The 20,948-nt window shown below is 44.7% G+C and overlaps 1 protein-coding gene and 1 long non-coding RNA gene across 5 annotated transcripts; one reads left to right on the top strand and one right to left on the bottom strand.

The window, feature by feature from the left end:
• The first annotated feature begins 2,443 nt into the window (after positions 1 to 2,443).
• LOC140005181 (uncharacterized) lies at positions 2,444 to 4,871 on the top strand. 2 transcript variants are annotated; one of them, XR_011812946.1, is made up of 4 exons: positions 2,444 to 2,574; positions 2,914 to 3,000; positions 3,885 to 3,930; positions 4,148 to 4,871. It is a non-coding gene; the product is annotated as an uncharacterized lncRNA (long non-coding RNA). The 2 variants fall into 2 exon arrangements; XR_011812945.1 differs by lacking the exon at positions 3,885 to 3,930.
• Positions 4,872 to 4,910: 39 nt separating this feature from the next.
• Positions 4,911 to 10,067, bottom strand: LOC140003891 (uncharacterized). Of its 3 annotated transcripts, none has more exons than XM_072045658.1 (10): positions 9,625 to 10,067; positions 9,466 to 9,535; positions 8,961 to 9,028; positions 8,463 to 8,524; positions 7,353 to 7,434; positions 7,005 to 7,238; positions 6,122 to 6,250; positions 5,979 to 6,040; positions 5,780 to 5,896; positions 4,911 to 5,247 (listed from the first exon to the last, which is right to left on the bottom strand). In XM_072045658.1, the coding sequence occupies exons 1-10, from the start codon at positions 9,673 to 9,675 to the stop codon at positions 5,199 to 5,201; spliced, it is 924 nt and encodes a 307-aa protein (XP_071901759.1). In that variant the 5' UTR covers positions 9,676 to 10,067; the 3' UTR covers positions 4,911 to 5,198. The 3 variants fall into 3 exon arrangements, with proteins under 3 accessions (XP_071901759.1, XP_071901760.1, XP_071901761.1); XM_072045659.1 differs by having other exon boundaries at positions 4,911 to 5,241; positions 9,625 to 10,066; XM_072045660.1 differs by lacking the exon at positions 9,466 to 9,535 and having other exon boundaries at positions 9,536 to 9,649.
• Between the last annotated feature and the right edge of the window lie 10,881 nt (positions 10,068 to 20,948).

The raw sequence follows: 20,948 nt of genomic DNA, 5'->3' as shown, positions 1-20,948 counted from the left end.
CTCACTATAGGCACCTAAAAAATTCTCTTTAATCATATACACCAAACACTAGCGCGATGCACTGCATTCCCCACCTAATATTAATTAATACATTGTAATATATAAACTCTTTCTCATATATTTACCCACATAAAAGGATTATTTTCACATACATAAACACATTTTCACATACATAAATATATTTTCATACACTAACACACTTTCACACACACAAACCCACACTGACTTCTTAAATTCCTTGGAAACATATTATAAATAGAATAATATTTTATATTGCCTGTATTGCGAATTTTAGATAATAAATTGTACATTTAAAAATCTAAAAAATTTGTTTACTTTATACTTTTTAATATCACTAATTGATTGAAACTTATTTTTGTCACAACTTATTTAATACTTTTACTATTCATATCTGCTCTATTGTAAGTTGTGATATTCTGTGTATTTAAATTATTGAATGCTAGATTATATTATACTCGAAAATGTAATTAAGAGACATATAATTTGTTATATTATAATATTGATGAGGGAATTATTAACAATAAAATAAAACAAGTTAGAAAAAAGTAAAAGAATGCAATTAGAACAAATTTAAAATTCTATTCTAAGTACACGAAATATTAACAAACAAAAGTAAGTAACTATAGGAGAACAGCAATCAAAAAAAGAAAAGAAAAAAAAGGAGGAAAACAACATACTTTTAAAAGGTATAATAAATTATTATTGTTGTTGAATAAGTTTAACTAATGTTGTAAAAGTAAAATAAGCATGAGTTTTTTTTTTCAAATTTCTTTTTTCTTTTAAATATATTAAAAATTGATTGAAAACATAGATATAAGAATTTTGAATACAAATTGGTAGAGCTGTTAAACGAACCGAGCTGTTCGTTAGCTCGGTTCGTTTCGGCTCGTTCGTGTTCGTGAAAGGTTCGTTCGAAATTTTAAACGAATCGAGTTCGAACGAATTTTTTTGTTCGATTAATAATCGAGCGAACACGAACATGTTCGCGAGTTTTAACGAACGTTCGCGAGCATGCTAAACGAACGTTCGCGAATACGAGTATGTTCGCGAGTTTTAACGAACGTTCGTGAACATAGACATAATTATCATTTGACAAATTTTAGGGTTAATTTTATGGCTGGACTTTTATATTTGGAGGGCAAATTTCTTTGTTTTATTTGTTGTTTTTATGTTAATGTTAGTTATATAGTTAATGAATAATAGAATTTAGTCACTTAGTACTTTAATTATTTTTAAGAATAATTAATAATTTGCATGGCATATTTAAAGCATAAAATAATTTGGATTCGAGCATTTCGAACATGTTCGCGAACGGCTCGTTTATGTTAAACTAGCCGAACACGAACTCGAACTCGAACACGAATTTTACTTAACGAACCGAACACGAACACAAGTTTGGAGTTCGAAAATTAACGAACGAACACGAACGTTGTTCGAACTGCTTAACGAACAGAGCTCAAACATGAGATACTCGGTTCGATTCGGTTCGTTTACAGCTCTACAAATTGGTCAACGAATTGTTAACATATGTTTAAATACAAGTGGTTGGGCATATGTGTATTGAATATTGTATTTATTATTTTGAATTATTTTTAAATAGGTTAGGTATTGGGTGTCCAAATAAAAAATTCAACCCATCCAATAAATAAGTTGGGTCCAACAAAACCCATAATCCAACTTATCCTTTAAAATTAGTGGGTGAATTGGATGGATTGTTGGATTTTTTTGCAAGTTCTAATATCAACAATGATTTCCAAAGGGACATCACATTCACCCCAGTTCCATCACCTGCTGCTATCGATTATGGCCGAATCCTAATTTACTAAACCTTCCTATGTCCACTCCACCGGATAAACATGTTAAACTATTACATGGAACAGATATGCATTTTGCTATTCTACACCTTTTTATTTTAGTTCCATTTTTTTTTACAGTTACCTGCCTGCTTTTCCCTGACCATAAACACGACATTGACGAAAATATAAGTTAGCTCTCTCCTTTCAAATCTTTTCTCAGGTTGGGTAAGGAAAATTGTAAACAACATTGACTTTTTCCCCTTTCCGATTCCATGACAACTTCAGGCATTTTTATGGAATATATAGAATTTGTTCTAAGTTCATTTTGCTTGCAAAAGTTTTAAATTAATACGAGCCTACTGCCTAACCGGAGCAGCCAATCCGCACAATTATTATGCCTCGGTTTTATGAGACTACCTTGTCAACTTGCCATCGGCTCCGTGGCGTACAAGGTAGTCTCATTTTTCAGCTTCATACAAGTATTTTATAAGCTTTTTTTTAAAATTTTTTTTACAATACTAAAGTATTATTATTAAGTTTATACTCCAAAAAACCAACATTATACCTTAGCAACTTTGATGATGTTACCATATATTATATGCTCAAGATTTGTACACATAGTCACAGGCACATCCGCAAAATAAATATCACGAAACAATTCCTATTTCATGTGTATTTCCTCTTCCAGGTAAGTGGTTTCAGATTGTCAAGAATGAAGCACAGCACATTCCTTTCTTCCAGGTGAATTGCTGGGACGGTAAGCTGGAGTAAATAAGCACAGCATTAAAATTGTTTAGTTTAATTGATTTGGTGTGGCCTTCATGGTTTAATTGTTGGACCTTTGTCTGTGCATGACTCTTTCTTTATCGTTTCTCACAAGTACATTCCACCTATAGAGAATTGTCGACAATGTTGCCGCGTGTTTGCTTTTTGAGTTTGTTCACAGTTTTTGTTTCTCCCTCTCTCCTAGCTTGGCTTTGTATTTTTTGGATGTCTTTCGTGGTGGAAGATTATAGTGCTCTCTCCATTTGCACAAACTGGCTAACTCTCCATTTGCACAAACTGGCTAATTCTTTTTACATCATTTTATCATCAGCTCTTTTCTAGAAGACAACTCAATGCTGTTGGCCCTGATACTCTTAGCCTCGGAGATGTCTTGCTTGCCGCGTTTCTCTCTCAAAAGGTGGTTGCTGTGATCCATGGTTCAAAATACAATGGAAATTTCGACGTATTATAATCTATCCAGTGCTTGCACCTTCAAACTGTACTTTGAATAGAACCAACTTCTCTTTCTGGTTGCTTCTCTGTCTGCTTCTACATCTAGTTGCTGATTTCCTAGTTTATCATTTGAAAAACCCATTAAAACATGCTTAAATGTGTGGAGAGAAATAAGGTGACCAAGACTTGCATATGCGCATGCATGTTCAAGATACTTAAACAACCGATGAAACCGAAACTTGAAAAGAGCCTGTAGTGATTATACTGTGCAGTACTGCTCAATAGTTTACTTTGATGAAATTCAGAAGTTTGACTTCCATATCATCTGTTCAAATTATATGTTGGTATCAATTATTGAGGCTCCATAGCGTCGAATACTATGTCCTTAAATAAATTCCCAAATTTTCCATGTTTGATGTTTGTGGATTGGTTTGCCACGGAATTGTCTTTTCTGCTGCATTATGCTATTAGCATCACAGTTTTGAGAGTGAAGTAGTTTAATTACATGGTGTCGACTGTTTCTGAACAAGCTGAAATAAGGGGCAGAATACGGCGGAGTAGCTCTGCTTCTGCAGTTTGCTAGCTCGTTGTGTCCCCTGTGGAACAATTTATGGATGAACTCTGTAGATTAGGCATCGGAAGCCAATAAGATACAGTTGCATTTGGTGTTATTTGCTGGGCTTTGCTGTGTGTAGTCTGCCCTCCTCTTGGGATGGATTATTTATCTGTATGAAATGCTATTGTGATTTTTTTTACTGATCTGTACAAAATGCAATTGTTCAAATATGACTAGATAAAATTATGCAACGGATATTCTGATTCTTCTTGATTGTCACCCTTGTCCGGCAGAGTGGACTGCTTCAGAAGTGTAAATTGAGGGGTCATCAGATGAAAAGTATGCCTTCCACTTCTAGTCATATTATATAGCAACAAGTATTGAAGGAAAATGTTAAACTAGGGGGCACACCAAAGATATAATTATACATCATAAGTTAAACGGTTGACTTCGTATTTATTTTGCTGATATTTCTGCTATTTGAGTGTGTAGGCTATATTCTTTCTCCTTTTTTTTTTTTCTTCTATAGTGTTGAAAATCAATGGCTGCAATGCAGATGCGACATCTATAGCTCTGGTGTTATGCTGTGGGAACTTTGTGCTATGCAGCAAACATGGGGATGGGGAGGATGAATCCAATCAAGTTGTTGGAGCTGTTGGGTTTCAGCACCCTCGTCTCTGACATACCAGATGACATTGATCCACCTGTTGCAGATCATTCACGGATGCCGGCCAACGTGAGTACCTTTTTCCTTTGTACTCTGATCACTCCTAATGGCTTTGTCTCTACTTTTTTCTTGTTATACAAGCTGAAGAGGTTATGATTTTGTTTCTTTTCCACCAAGTGCTTGAACCATCACTTCACTTGAAATTTTTCCAGATGGGTGTTTTTATGGTTTCCCTTCAGCTTTTAACGAGTCTTCTTCTCATTGCCATGTCTGGAAATGGTTGCTGAGATTATGGCTGCTCTAAAACCTCTAGAAAAGCCTGTTACTGGTTCACAAGTACCCAGACCAAGTGCTCCTCCGGTAAGCAGAGTTCAGGAGAAGGGTCAGCCGTCAGGAATTCCGGAATACTCACCAGGTGAAAATAGTTAACGAGGCTGCATCTTGCCAAACCTGTAAAGCCTCACTATGCATGCAAGTCCGGAATCAACCAAGATAAAAATTAGAGTTGTTGAGCCCTATATGTTAGATGCCTCCAGTACAGGAAGAGTAGTTATCCATTATTAAAGAATTCTATGTAATTTCGTCTAGTTTATAAACTGATGATCTATTTTAATATCCGTGCATGCATGCATATATAGAGTTCAAAAATTAGTTGATTGCAAACGTTTTTAACACTAACAAATTAACAATACACATTCGAATTTTCTTTTATACATCATCATGCAATAAGCTTAAAACGTATGTAAACATGTAAAAAAACAACTAAAGAGTTCTAGTTCAATGCTATTTACACAGGATACAAGTTTATCCTGTAAATATGGAGGATGAGTAGAAAAGTTAAAACGAAAATCAACCGAGACAATCATGCTGGATTGGAAGCACGTTTGTATGTATGCCGGTGGATCAACCGAGAAAAGTTAAAAAACAAGTCAACGCGAGATCAATCCATCTTCCCCTCAGCATTTCCCCCTCGATTGCTTGTTCTACGCCTTGCACAAACAGAATATGTTATGTATGATCATGCAAAAGGCCGAGCATAATCCAACAGAAAGATAGCTTCTTAAGTGGAATTTGTCCAAAAAAACAAGGTATATGTGTCCGGAACAGCAAAGAGTTAACCAAGCCTAGAGAAGATCATTCTTTTTATCTTTCTTTGATATGCTACTACCTTCTCTAAAGGTATACTGCCAATGACAGATGTTTGTGCTATCACCTGATTCGAAAGTTTGGCAGCATTTCTATACATATGCAACAGAATCATTATGATATTCTGGATCTCAGTGATTGTGTTCTAGAGAAAACTATGCAATAATTGCATGATAGGGCTCAGTTCAATATTGCCAACATTTTAGGGAAAATGCGGATCATGAAGTAGACAAATGAACTACATGAAAAACAAATAATAGAGAAAGTACGTGACATGGACTACGAGAAGGGAATGCACATGGAACAGGCAATAATAAGGCATGAGGTACACCAACATTCAAGATAAGCATCTTCAGATAAGGAATATAGATTTACCAGCTCAGCTCTGCTTTTGGAAGACTGCGACTATAGAAAGGAAACTCAAAGAGAAACGTTGCTTTGATCCATATAGGCAAATTCCCATATAATGCAGGGGGAAGCGGAATGAGAGGGCTGAAATTGTTGGTGTCAAAAGGAGTTATTTTCTATTGCAAAAGGAGTCGAAGAAATGAGTGCAATGAAATAGTGGACAAACCTTGTCGTTTTCTTATAGTCCCTATATGCAGCCACACCACCAAATTTCTTATCTGCAGAGTCCTGGTAAGGAAAGCATGTATGTGAGTGCTTACACAGAGGAAAACAGTCTGAACATCTCAGTCAAAAAAAGTAAAAACAAACCTCAAGTAATGGTATGCCGCTGAGAAAAAGAAGCAACAGTGTAAGGAATATTGGTCCAAAGATGACAAGCCACTCAGCACCTTTTAAAACAGGTGTAGAAGCTACAAAAATTCCCCACCATAATAGGATCTAAATAAAACACGAGGACAAGGCCCAAATGAGAAAAAAAAAAACACCTTGAGTTCATAAAATGCATCACATAAATAGAATCATAGAGACAGGGTTAGGATCCGGACATAATTAGTATTATTGTTCTCTAAGTTCTTAAGTAGAGTTCTCTTTCTACAGTGGTGTTTAAACTTTTTTAGGAACAAAACGACTGTTAAAATAGGGTGGTTTTGGAGAGAAAGGCTAGCTGGTTTGAGTTAATAAGCTTTAAACAAGAAAACCAGAGGTGGATTTGAGCTTCGTGTGTAAATGTAAACCAATGCAAGCAAGCTTAATCACTCAGCTCAAAGAGTACTAAATGTGAGATGCATAGCCACCCACTAGAAAAAACTACAAAAGCATTGCATTTCACCTATTCATTTCAAGTTGAAACATCCATAAAGAATCACTAGTGGTGCTACATCCATGCATGGAACCTTAAACTGCAAATATATTCTATTCATAACAGCCTATTTGACAGCTATAAACTGCTTTGTCAAAAATGCATTTACCATGAGACAAAAGCATTAACCAGATTGTGAATACTCTCCACTGCTGATGCAAACAAGTGATTCTGCAGCTCTATCCTTTACGGGCATTGAGAGCACTCAGCTCCTGGTTCTTTTGTTTGCTTGTAAAAGTATTTGTTATGAAACTAAACTACTCTGACTAGCGAGCAATTCGTAGATAAGTACTTTGCAGATGAGGAAGAACGACAAATGTTGGGGGAGCTAACCTCGCCAAAGTAATTTGGATGACGAGAGTATTTCCACACTCCAACATTACACCATCTCCCCCTGTTTTCAGGGTTGTTTTTGTATGTCAACTTTTGTTGGTCAGCTGTTGCTTCAATTAAAATCCCTACAGACCACATAATCCACCCAATGACGTCTCTAGCTTCAAGGGATGGATCTCTGTCACTTGCATTCACAATTGTCACTGGTAAACTCACAGTCCACACCCAAACAGCCTGAGATCAGCAAAAACATATAATCCAGAAATAGGACAGCATACTCCATCATTAGCACAATTTTCAAATACACAGATAAATTGGCTTCAGAAACATTCAAAGGGGCTACAAAACCTGAAATGTCCAAAAAACTGCCAACTTCCCCAAATTATTGCGCATTTCATCAAAGCGCCTGTCCTCCCCCCATTGCAATATCCTGATTCATAAAGGGAAGAAAAAAAGAAAGAGCACGAGTTAGGCTGGTTTTAATGCAATTATCCTCAATTCTTAAAGTGTAAACTAAAAGTGGTATTGCTAAAGGAAGGGCTTGATTCCTAAATCAATTTGCATTTACTCAAAGGCCTTTCACCAACTAGGGTCGGAAAAAAAATTGAAAGTTAAAATCAAAACAAAGGTGTAAATTAGGAGATATAAAATTAAAAATCAGATCCGGAATACAGAGACATGAAAGTATATAATACAGAACACTTTTAACAACAAAAGACATAAAAAAAAACAAATAATTAAGGAAAAATTGAGCATGAAGACATCTAAAGGACGCATCAGCACTCCAAAGTTAAAGGCATTATGATATCTGTAAATTCTAGGGCTTCAACTACAAAACAGAACCGCACGCATACTGGGAGAAGTCTTAAACACAATTACTTAAATCAAGATGTAACTGAAATATGCAAAGATAAACTATTCTGGCATTTTGGGAATGTATGATGTCCTAGGGCATACAGAACAATTCATAATTAGTACTATTGCCCAGAGTTTTAAGCATCCTCAGTTGATTATTACCAACACAATTAGCTGTTATGATTTAATAGAGGCACAACCAATGAGAAGAAAGGGCTATAAAAAGGAACAGGTAGAAATTTAATGGAAAGTGGCATAGAATCATAGTATCTATTTGTTCCCAAACAACATAAAATCATGAAAAGATCACTGAAGAAACAAGAAACATAAATGCCAACAGGTTTGAGGTTTGAGGTAAGATGATCTCACTACAGTGACAGGCTAAACAGGAACTGTGAGGCTAAGTGGAATCAGGTTGAAGAGTAATGATCAACTGCAGCAGATTGCTTGTTTCAAGTTGTACATTGAACTGAATGAAACAAGACAAATTGTAATAAAAATGAGGAATTGCTTATTGACCATCTTTAAAACCAAGAGGATTACAATATGGATTCAATGCCAAAAATCTTCTGAAGATTGCAAAGACATTTATCCCAATCTTACCTCATTAGTAGAAACAGGGCCAGCCGAAGGCCCCATAAGACTGCAAGCAGAGACAAAATCACCTGACAGGTATAATCAAACGTCAATACAGGAACAAGTAGAACCTACAGTAACTATCATATTTTGCCAAGCATATATATCAAATATATCAGATCAGGGAGGCTGAAAGACCTCCCATACAACTCACAAATACACATTTTGTGATCAGGCATTAGGTAATACACAAATCATCAAATTACAGAAACAAACGGCAGCAAAGGAACAAATCAATGCTACTTTGTAGATTGCAACACATTCAAAATTAGAATGTGTTGAATTAAGGAAAGGAAGCATTCAGCCATTCACTTTCTGTTCAATTAAGACAGAAAGAAGCTTTATTCCCCTCACAAAAATTGAGGAGAATATAAAGGAAATAAGTTTCTGCTCTGCAGTAGTTAAAAAGACCACATTCACGAGCAGTTGTCAACAAAGGGAAATTCCACGGAATAGCAGTATTACCTGACGAAAATGCCATGAACCCTTTAAAACCAAAGTCAATACAGCAAGTATAACAAAATTTGAGCTCCCTGCAAAGTAAGGGTAAAAATTATAACTTGTTAAGAATTACATAGAATGAAATCAAAACAGCCAAATTTAGCTTTGTGGACACGACAATAACAAGTATCTATCAGCTTGCAAAAGGTCATGTCTTTCTACGTCTTACACCATAAGCCACTATATTTTCAGTAAAACAAGATTGTACAAAGTTTTACTTCAGATAGCATAGCCGCATAATAAAACAACCCTTCAGTGCAATCGACTACCATTTCAAGATTAAATTTTGAAAAATACCATATCCATCATCACCTAAGGAAAAAATGTTGATTCTAAGCTTTACACATAACTTCTAAAACCAGGAACGCATCAAGTGCACTAAAAACTTTAGAATTCGAAAGATAACAAAACACCCAAAAAAGGAAAGGAAAAAAAAGGAAGATGAGAATAGCAATGGATAGAATCTTACCAGCAAAGTCAGTAACCTTATCAAATCTCAAAAGGAATGTGATTATGAAGAAGAAAAACTGATAACCCACCTGCAAAAATCATTAAGACATGCATCACCACTATGTGACTGTGTTCTACCTGTAAAAGGAAAGGAAAAAACAAAAGGGTTTTTGCCTACGGTAACAATGGCAGTGAAGGCCAAGAAATGGGAGTCGATAACGGTTCCCATGATGATACGCAGATTGTGTTCCTAGCAGTTGCAAACTTGCCCGCTCTCCCGCAAGCAACAAAAGACCAGCTTTTTGGAAGCCTTGGACAATGCACAGGCTGCTGCGAATGCAATCCAATTGGCTCCTGATCGTTTTTCTGTTTGTTAATTCGAGCAAGTTCATCAATTTGAATGTAAGTCGTCCGTGGCCTGCTGTTTCAATACTGACCTTGCATTTGGTCAGCTTGTTCCTTTTGTAGCTGTTTACAAGTGGGTAGAATTTCTCTAATCGAGAACTCTTTTTAATTAGGAAGGACAAAAACAGGATTATCAAGCGTAATCTAAGGTCCCGTTTGGCAAAAGAGTTTTTGGCCATCACGGATCTCGATTTCACCGCTGCTAAATTGGTAGCTATAATAAAGGAAAACGGCATTATTTTCATATGAATGTGTGCATAGGCACTCGTTGAAATATATTCCAAATGTTATATTTTTTTTAAGGGTTAATCTTTCTTATATTGATAGTATTGGGTAAATGACAATTGTGCAAAATTTGAATTTGAACACATATCATGAATCTAACGATGATAGTGTATACACTGTCAGTATAGGAAATATTTACTTTTTTTTTTAAAATGTAAGATTAATTAGAAAAAAAATAAATAAATAAAAGAGAGGGTAGGTAAAATTAAATAGAGAAAGTATATAAATGCAAGGATATATTTCATGTGCTATATTTTTGAAAAATATAAGATTAATTAGAAAAATTAAATAAATACAAGGGAAGGTAAATAAGATTAAATAAAGAAAATATATAAAGGTAAGGGAAGGTAATAATTGTTAGTATATATACATGCATACTTGATAGGTTAAGTGAATTTTAGCTTTTTTTTTCCAAGTGAATTTTAGCTCAATTATCTTGGGGAACTTTCATAGTATATCGTTCTTAGCTTTGCAGTCAAGGCCAATTTATCAAACTAGAGAGTACACCGTCGAGGACTTGATGACATGCACAAGATTCTAAAGGAAAGTAGGAGTTTCTATAGCATTGCTCAAGTTTTCCACCCAACATGACTCGAGTGTAGCAATCTACAAAACAGATCACCTGGGCCATGGCTGATCTTCTCAAATGATCTCAAGCTCCACAAACTTGCAGCAATTGCAAGTCTTGTGTGTCATAATTAAATGCTACTGAAAATTGAAGAGAGTCAAACATTCAGAGCAGCAGTATCATTGATTGCCGCCTAGTTAATTTACACCAACCAATCTACAAAATACTATAAAATTCTGAAGCAAGGAGCACAAGATGAGGAGGTGATTTTTGGTTGGTAACTAGACCGACCTGGATCAGTCCTCTCTGAGATGAAGTGAGGTGAACTCCTGTGTCCGAAGTGAGCCTCCTTGTCCGAAGTGAGTGGCGGGGCTTCTCCCCTGGTATCACTCCGACGATCAAGTTAGTATGAGAACGAGAGTAATGAGAATGAGTTAATGAACAGTGTCTGCTTACTTGTTGGGAGTGTGAGTGAGGTATTTATAGAAGAGAGGTGGTCAAGACGGAAGGCTCATGCTAGCGGGACCCACTCTCTGGCATTACGGCTCTGTCTCCTGTCAGGAAGTCTGACTCTGACACTGTAGCCGCCTGGGAGTGATGACGGAGGATATGGTGCAGGTGCCATTGAGTGCCTCCAGTGCTTTTCAGATAAAGTGCTGGTCCTGGATGATGTCAGGTGGGTTGACATCATCAGCGTGCAGCCGAGGTGGATGTGCCGAGGTCACCTACACAGTAGGCTAGGGAGACGGCCGTGGCCGAGCTCAGGGATGATCCCCGGGACACGGGTGAGCTCTGATGAGGGACGAGGTGACTTCACCTCAGACACGCGGGGTGGCCGAGGTGAGCACCCTCAATAACCCTCCCAAGCCTCGGGGGCTTCGGGCCAGGGAGGTACCGAGGCTTCTTTGTGCCGAAGTCGTGAAGAGTCGGGGTCCCAAAACTACTCCGGGATATGCGGGGACGTGACACGTGGGCGAATCAGTTGATAGGACGTGGTCACTGATAACCGTCGCGTCGTGAAGTAGTGGGACGTTTCGTGCAGAAGGTGTCAGTCGAAAGGACGGGGCATTAATAAGGAGAGAGAGAGGCGCAGCGTTTTGAATTCGATCGTGGTCGTCTTTTCGTATTCTTGCCGCCTCTTCGGATTCTGGCCATCCCCTATAAATAGGTGGTCCCTTTCACCGCATGGCCCATCACTTTCTTTCTTCGCTTGTGACTTGCAAAATTTGCGAGTGTTGCCGAGGTCAGTTTTTCCAGCCGAGATCATAGCCGAAGTCATCCACTTCGTCCAGTTCCGTAAACAATAGTAAGTATCCCTTTTCTTTCTTATCTCGTCTTTCACTCATGGCCAAGACGGCTAAAACCCATAAAGAAACCGTGACCCCAAGCTACCAGACCGAGGTGAGGGCGGACCCTGAGGAAGAAACGACGACGTCCAGCTCGGAGGGGTCGGCACAGAGTTCTGAGGAAGGATCGACCGAGGTGAGAGCCGGAGAGACAGCCTCGGAACTGGAATCGTCCGAGATCAGCGAGGGCGGCTCCGAGGTGGAGTATAATACCGAGCTCGGGACCGAGATACCCCATGATGAGGGTGTACCGGAGCCAGTTGCTCCAGTGGACGTAGCCGACATCGATTTCGGCCAGATGCCGAAGTTTAGGAGTCGCGTAGGAAGAGATAGGGCCATGAGGGTGGTAGACAAGTACCCCTTCCGGCCGTGGTATGAAGTATTGCCGCCCGAGGCGGATGACACAGCCGCGGAGCCCCCCTTTGGCATGGTGGCCGTCTACGTTCAACAGCTGGAGGCCGGGCTGAGGATGCCGACGTCGAGGTTCCTCCGAGATTTACTTCGTCACTTCCGGGTGAGAATCACTCAACTCACCCCGAATGCGATCCGCATCATTGTGGGGTTCGAGATGCTGTGCCGACATCAGGAGGTGACTCCCTCCGTCGATCTCTTCCGCCGATGCTACACCCTCAAGGCGCACGCGTCGGACAAGGGATGGTTTTATGTTGGCAACAGGAACAACGCCATCCCGAAGTTGGTAATCGGTGCTCCCACCTCGATCAAGAACTGGAAGCGCGACTACTTCTTCGTGTCCGGAGTGGACTTCCCGAGGGAATTTTGGTGGAGGCCAATTAAGGCGAAAGCCGACCCCTCTGCCGGGGATGCCGAAGAGGAGTCCTTCCAGAAGCTGATGAAGTCGGGACTTCGGCTGTTCAGCCATGACTACCCCGAGTCCGTGCTCGTAGATGGGGGGATAAGTCGAGCCGTGATCAACACTACCAAGACTCCCTTCTTTTCCATTAAACTTGAGAAACCTTGTAATTTTCTTTCATGGCTTTTCTTTTCATTTCGGCTAAGGCATATGATAATATTTATTTCTTGTGCAGTGACTAAACTGTCTGACCTCGTCGTCTCCGGCTCGTCCGAAGTGGCCAAGAGGCAGAAGAGGAAGAGTTCGGACGAGACGTCGGCCCCTCCGCCGAAGAAGAAGAAGTCACCAGGATTGGCCATCCAGACTTCGGCAGCCAAAAGTACTCCCACCCCGGCAGGCCAAAGCAGCTCAGCCGCCGCGGCTACTGGGTCCACCTCGTCTGTGCCAGAGGGGGTGCCCTTTGGAGCCGTCGCGGCACTTCCGCCTCCTCATGGCCGAGGCAAGCAGTTGAAGGCTCCGGTCAATCCGGTTTCGGGGACCTCGCTATGGAATCGTTTCCATAGCCCCCCAATGTTTCCCGGAGACGAGAAGACGCACTCCGGCAATCATTGGTGTCCGAACTGGAAGATTTCGGTCAACGACAGGTGCCAACATCCTCGGGTCGCTCAAGAGCTAGTAATGCACTCCACTCTGCCAAGGGATTTGGAGTTCATGAAAAAACTGAGCCCGGCCGAGCTGGTTCAAAGTCTGATGGTGACCACGGCTTCCAGCTCAGCTTTTGCGGCCGAGATGGCTCACAGATACTGTGCTCTGGTCGAGGAGCAGGACACCGGCAAGCTGCAGACTCAGATCTCCAAGCTGGAGAAACAACTGGCGGTGTCCGAATCCGAGAAGTCGGAGCTTCAGAGGCGACTTCAAGAGGCTGAAGCTAAGGGTGAGGAGGCCGAGGCTACGATGAATAGTCTCAGATCAGCCCTCGAGGAGGAGCAGAAGAGGGGGGACGAAGTGAAGAAGTCCCATGCACAAGCTCTCGAGGGTGCCGGAGCCTCGGCAGTGGACGCGTTTCGAAGGTCCGACGCCTTTTCCAAGGACCTCGGCCAACTGCTTACGCCTAACTTCATGTTTGGCTTCACATCGGCCATTAATGAGGCTGCGGCTCACCTCTCCTCCGAAGCCTTGGAGTCTTTGAAAAACCATGACAGCTACAATGAGGACTCCAAGGAGTTATGTGATCGGATGGCCGAAGGCATTCAGGCAGGAAGGAATTTGGCCGAAGTCCAGGTCGAGTTCAACAAGTGGCTGTCCGAACTCGACGATGTGTTTGAGGAGGTGGAAGTAGAAGAAACTGGAGAGGATGCCGGGGGAGACGAAGCCGGAGGGGACGTCAGCAAAGAGCCTGGAGATGAAGTTCACCCCGGCGGAAAGGAGGCCGAAGAGATGGATGCCCAGGAGGGAGCCAAGACCGGGGATGCAGCCGATACGGGGGTTTAGGCTTGTAGGCTTCAAGGGGGTGGCCGAGGTGAGGTGCTTAGTAGCACTCCGACCTCGGCCTTGTATTTTTTGTAATACTTCCGTTGAATGAAAGTCTGTTTCTTTTCGTCTCAGCTCTTTAATTCCTTGTTTCTTGCTTTGACTTCATCCCTTGTTTGTCCCCCTTATTTTTTAATAAAGGATGCTGGGCATCATATTGTTGAAAAATAACTAAATGGCTGAAGTCATAACTTGACAAGATAATTGGATGAAATAACTGAATGAAGTCACAACTTCAAGCATAATACAACCTAAGGTTCTCGGCGTGCCAAGACCTCGGCACTAATGAGCCATCTCGGTAGCTCAATTTACAATACCCTTTAGGGTCAGATTCCACAACTCGGTAAGGGCCTTCCCATTTCGGGCGTAATTTCCCTTGCGGCTCAGCTCGGCTGACTGAATTTTTCCTGAGAACCAAGTCTCCAGGACGGAATCTACGATGTCTGACACGGGCATTGTAATAGCGTGCCAGTGTGTTCTTGTATGAAGCTATCCGGGCTGAGGCGAGATCCCTTCGTTCCTCGACGAGGTCGAGGTCCAACTGCCTCTCTTCGTCGTTCACCTCGGCGGCATAGGCTGCCAGCCGAGGGCTGGGAGTAAGGATCTCAGCCGGGATGACAGCTTCGGCGCCATAGGTCAGGGAGAATGGGGTCTCTTGCGTCGCTGACCTCAGCGTGGTCCGATATGACCACAAGACACTGGGGAGTTCCTCCACCCAAGATGACCCAGCTTGGTGTAGTCGGGTCTTGAGGCCATGCAGGAGAGTCCGGTTGAAGTTTTCTGCTTGACCATTGGCCTGGGGGTGGCCAACCGAAGTGAAGTGTTGCTTGATGCCGAGGTTCTCGCACCAGGTCTTGAATGGATTCTCGGCAAATTGTCTCCCATTGTCCGAGATGATGATCTGAGGTATGCCGAAGCGGCAGACAATGCACTTCCAAAATAATTTTTGAATGGCCAGCCCCGAGATGGTCCGAAGTGGCTCGGCCTCGACCCACTTAGTGAAGTAGTCCACAGCAGTCACCAGGAAGGTATAGCCCCCGACCGCTTTAGGGAAAGGACCTATGATATCTGTCCCCCATTGCTCGAATGGCCAAGGTGAAGTGATGGGAACCATGAAATTTGAGGGCTGGTGATGCTCGGGTGCATGGACTTGGCAGGAAGGACAGCCGAGGACGAGGTCCTGGGAGTCTTGCCGAAGTGACGGCCAGAAATATCCAAGGAGCATAGTCTTCTTGGCTAACATCCTGTGGCCGACGTGAGCTCCGCACAGGCTTTCGTGGATCTCGTGGAGGACGTGACGTCCGGCCTCGGGAGTGACACACCTCAGCCATGGGCCGAGGTAAGAGCGTTTGTATAGTTCTCCATCGCGGAGAGCGTACCGAGCCGCCTTGCGTTGTATTCTTCTCGCCTCGGCTCGGTCTTCAGGGAGCGTTCCCTGACTCAAGAAAAGGATGAACGGGGTCATCCAAGTATCTTCGGAATGCACGGGGCAGGCCACCTCTTCCACATATCCAGGTTCACTCAGAACTTCCACTAAGACCGTTTTGTTGAGGTCAGAGAATGAAGTGGAGGCCAGCCGGGATAAGGCGTCGGCTCGCTTATTCTGGGACCGGGGGATTCTTTGGATTTCGAATGACTCGAAGTACACGGTGAGCTGGTGAACCTTGGAGAGGTATCGTTGCATGGTCTCATCCTTGGCCTCATACTCACCGAGGACTTGGCGCACAACAAGTTGGGAGTCACTGCGGACGTGGATTTGCTGGGCGCCGAGCCTTCGGGCCAGCTGGAGTCCAGCAATTAAAGCCTCATATTCGGCTTCATTATTGGTGGCCGAGAAGCCAAAGCGGAGGGCGTAGGAGCACACCTCTCCCTGAGGTCCTTCCAGAAGAAGTCCGGCCCCGCTGCCATCTCCATTAGAAGATCCATCCACATACAATGTCCATGGGGATGAAGTGGACACTTCAGCTCCGGCGGAGGCGGACTCCGGACCTTCCGTGAAGGTCAGCTCGGCGAAGAAGTCGGCTAAGGCTTGTGCCTTTATAGCTGTGCGAGGCTCGTATGTTAAGTCATACTCTCCCAACTCGACAGCCCACTTGGTGAGGCGACCAGAAGCTTCGGGCCGCACCAATATTTGCCGAATGGGCTGGTCAGTCCTGACCGAGATAGGATGGGCTAAGAAGTAGGGCTTCAACCGCCGAGCGGCATGGACTAGTCCCAGCACCAGTTTCTCCACCTGAGTGTATCGAGTCTCCGGCCCGCGAAGAGCTCGGCTGACGTAGTAGATCGGCACTTGGGTGCCCTCATCTCGGATGAGCACAGCGCTGACAGCCTCGTCTGCTGCAGAGAGGTAGAGGTAGAGCTTTTCCTCGGGCCGAGGTGAAGCGAGAGTGGGCAGGTGGTGCAAGTACAGCTTCAGCTGGTCGAAGGCAGACTGACACTCCTCCGTCCAGGCGAACTGATCAGACTTCTTCAGCACTTTAAAGAAGGGCAATGCCTTCTTAGCTGATTGAGACAAAAAGCGGTTCAGTGCGGCCAGGCGTCCATTCAGTCTTTGGACTTCTCGGAGGTTCCGAGGTGGGGACATATCTTGAATGGCCTTGACTTTGTCGGGGTTGGCCTCGATTCCCCGGTGGGAAACCAGATACCCCAGGAATTTTCCCGAGGTGACGCCGAAGACGCACTTCTTGGGATTCAGCTTCATCCTCGAATCTCGCAGGACCCCGAAAACTTCCCTCAAGTCTAACAGGAAGGATGAAGTGGCGAGACTTTTGACGAGGATGTCATCCACATAAGCCTCCACATTACGGCCGATCTGATTCTTGAAGAGTCGGTTGATCAGCCTTTGGTAGGTCGCCCCGGCGTTCTTTAGCCCAAATGGCATGGTGGTGTAGCAATAAACACCCTGGTCGGTGTAGAACGCCGTCTTCTCTTGGTCCTCTTCACTCATTCCTATTTGATGATACCCTTTGAAGGCATCTAGGAAGCAAAGGATCTCGTACCCCATCGCCGAGTCGACGAGGGTGTCTATCCTCGGGAGGGGATAGCAGTCTTTGGGACAGGCCTTGTTGAGGTCGGTGTAGTCTACACACATTCTCCATCCGCCGGTGTCCTTTTTGACCATGACTGGGTTGGACAACCAGGTCGGATATTGGAATTCGTGGATCATCTTGGCCGGCAAGAGCTTGTCGACCTCGTCCGATATGGCCTTGCTGCGTTCGGGGCCGAAGTGTCTTCGCTTCTGCCGCACAGGTCGGGCCTGTGGGTTAACGTTAAGTTGGTGAGTCATAAGCTCGGGTGGCACTCCGACCACTTCATCTGCGGACCACGCAAAGATGTCTCGGTGGTCCTTGATCAGGGAGATCACTTCTTCTTTCAGGGGTGAAGGGAGTCCGGCCCCTACTTGGACCACTTGGTCAGGCTTGGCTTCATCCAAGACCACTTGTTCCACTTCATCCCCGGGCTCAAGCCTGCTGGGCTCTCCTGCCTTATGAGGGTCGATGCAGTCTATGGAGAGGACAGCCGGCCTCTTTTCTTCTGACCTCGGCTGGGGCTGAGGTCCGACTGCGGCTTGGATGGTGGCGAGATAGCATTCTCGGGCGACGCCCACGTCGCTGTTCACCTCGGCCACACCCTCTGGCGTTGGAAACTTGAAGCTCAGGTGGTAGGTAGAATATACGGCTCTCAAGGCATTGAGCGTCGGCCGGCCTATCAGCATGTTGTAAGGAGAGTCCGCTTTGACCACCGCAAAGCTGACAGGCACGGTTCGGCAACGGGGATGACGCCCGATAGTCACCATTAAATTCACCATGCCTTCCGGGTGGACGACGTGTCCCCCGAAGCCAACAAGGGGAGTTCTGACCGGGGTGAGTTGTTCCCGAGCTAGCTTCAAGCTCTCGAAAGTTCGGTAGTACAGGACGTCTACCGAGCTTCCGGGGTCAACGTAGACCTTTTTGACTATATAATTGTTTGTGAGGACCTCAATCACGAGGGACTCGTGAGTGCTGGAGGCAGCGGGGACAGGGTCGCGGGGACCATAGGTTATCACCTCGGACAGCCTCGAGCTCGGCTCGGCCACATCCATGCCGGCCTGGCGGTAGGTCCGCTTTCAGGAGCTCTGGCTGTCTCCTCCCGTGGGGCCACCTGAGATGGTGTTGATCACCCCGGCAATGTTTGGGCCGTAGCCTGGTGATCCGTCGCGTGGAGGCCTTTGGTCCCCCTGATGGTCCTCAGGACCTCGGCAGTTGAGCTTGGTGTCCCGCCTGTCTTCTCGGCGAGGACCTCGGCTCTCCCGGTGGGAGGCACTTCGTCCGAAGCTTCCATCTTTGCGGACAAATTGTTTCAAGTGTCCTTGCCGAATTAGGTTTTCGATCTCTCGTTTCAGATCGTTGCAGTCTTCGGTCTCGTGCCCAACATCTCGATGGTAGGCACAGTAGAGGCTGGAGTTCCTCCTATCTCTTCTTCCAGGGATCTCAGGAGGTGTTCGGCCGAGGTGGTTCTGCCTCATTACAGCCAAGACATGAGATCGGCTGGAATTGAGCGGTGTTAGCTCAGCGTCCGAGGTGGATGATATTCCTTTCACGATCCGGTCGAAGACACTCCGGCGGTCCCGGGGTGGGTTTGAAGTGCCACTTGGGCCGGGCTCACCTCGGCCGATGTCTTTCCTTCTCCGGGTATCTTGTCCCGTACGAGAGGCTTGGGCTTCTCGCTTCATGCGATTCACATCTTCACTTCGGATTCTCTGGTCCACTCTTTCCCAGAGTTCGTGAAGTGTACGAGGGTAATCCCGATGGATTTCGGTGTTGAAGAGTCCGGCCACCAACCCGTTGGTAAAGGCCGCGAGAGTTACCTGCTCGTTCTGATCAGGTATTTGCACATTCTCCTCGTTGAACCTCTGAGCATACGAGCGAAGAGACTCGCCCTGACCCTGTTGAAGGTTCAAGAGATAAGCTGAAGTCTTCGTGATTGGTCGAGACGACACGAAGCGGTGGATGAACCGGTCTATCAGCTCATCCAGGGAGGAAATGCTCCCTGGTTCCAAACTCCAGAACCACTTCCGGGCAGTCCCATGTAGGAAAATGGGGAAAGCCCGACAAATCACGGCGTCGGGGACGCAGTAGAGTCGGAATGCGGAGATGAAGGCGCGGAGGTGATCCTCGGGGTCACCTCGGCCGTCATAGGTGTGCAAGTTTGGAAGCTTGAAGTTCGGGGGCACCCTTTCCCCATTGATGTCATCCGTAAAGGGCGGAGCCCTCATGTAGTCCGAAGCCAGGCCCCCGGGGCGCCGAGGTGGGTCCTCAGCTCGCTTCCCTAGCAGCCCCCGAGAAAACGCCCGGGAGATGGAGGCTAGCTTAGAAGTCGCCTTGGAGGAGGCGCGCCTGGAGGTACTCCGTGAGAGACGCCCCTCATCCGAGTCCTCATCTGAGGGCACTTCAGGAGACTTCGTCGGCCTCCTCTTGGAAGACTCGGCCTTTTCTTTCCCCTGTCTTTTGAGGTACCTTCCTAGCTCCTCAAAAATGGTAGGGTTGTGCGATACGAACTCGGCCATCTTGGCGATGGCATCATCGTTGTTTGGCTGGGTCCTTTGGGACCCTGGTTCTTCAGAGATGCGGTCTTGCTGGGCTCCGGAGGTCTGCCCAGCCCCGTTTGAGGGAACTCTTCCGCTTCTGGAACGCGTGGATCTCATTTTTAGTAGTGATCTCGTTCCCACAGACGGCGCCAATTGAGGAGGTGATTTTTGGTTGGTAACTAGACCGACCTAGATCAGTCCTCTCTGAAATGAAGTGAGGTGAACTCCTGTGTCCGAAATGAGCCTCCTTGTCCGAAGTGAGTGGCGGGGCTTCTCCCCTGGTATCACTCCGACGATCAAGTTAGTATGAGAACGAGAGTAATGAGAATGAGTTAATGAACAGTGTCTGCTTACTTGTTGGGAGTGTGAGTGAGGTATTTATAGAAGAGAGGTGGTCAAGACGGAAGGCTCATGCTAGCGGGACCCACTCTCTGGCATTACGGCTCTGTCTCCTGTCAGGAAGTCTGACTCTGACACTGTAGCCGCCTGGGAGTGATGACGGAGGATATGGTGCAGGTGCCATTGAGTGCCTCCAGTGCTTTTCAGATAAAGTGCTGGTCCTGGATGATGTCAGGTGGGTTGACATCATCAGCGTGCAGCCGAGGTGGATGTGCCGAGGTCACCTACACAGTAGGCTAGGGAGACGGCCGTGGCCGAGCTCAGGGATGATCCCCGGGACACGGGTGAGCTCTGATGAGGGACGAGGTGACTTCACCTCGGACACGCGGGGTGGCCGAGGTGAGCACCCTCACAAGACAACAAAATTGTAAACCTTACTTGCAACAATTACAATTTACAGACAAATGCAATTTGCCATGGTGCCAGGACAAACCCGAAACTTAGAGAAAATGGGACCATAGACCGTCTATCCAAGTATTTGCCAAGTTAGAGAAAATGTATGTTTTAGTAGCTGCTGCTCATAATTTATTCGCCTACTTAGAGAAAATAATGTATGTTGCTCATGATTGCTTATGATTGCATTGGAAAGAAG

The sequence above is a fragment of the Coffea arabica genome, chromosome 4c (genome assembly GCF_036785885.1).
Source record: "Coffea arabica cultivar ET-39 chromosome 4c, Coffea Arabica ET-39 HiFi, whole genome shotgun sequence".
NCBI classification, from domain to species: domain Eukaryota; kingdom Viridiplantae; phylum Streptophyta; class Magnoliopsida; order Gentianales; family Rubiaceae; genus Coffea; species Coffea arabica.
The sequence above is the reverse complement of the archived record's forward strand: the minus strand, read 5'-3'. Positions and strand labels throughout refer to the sequence as shown.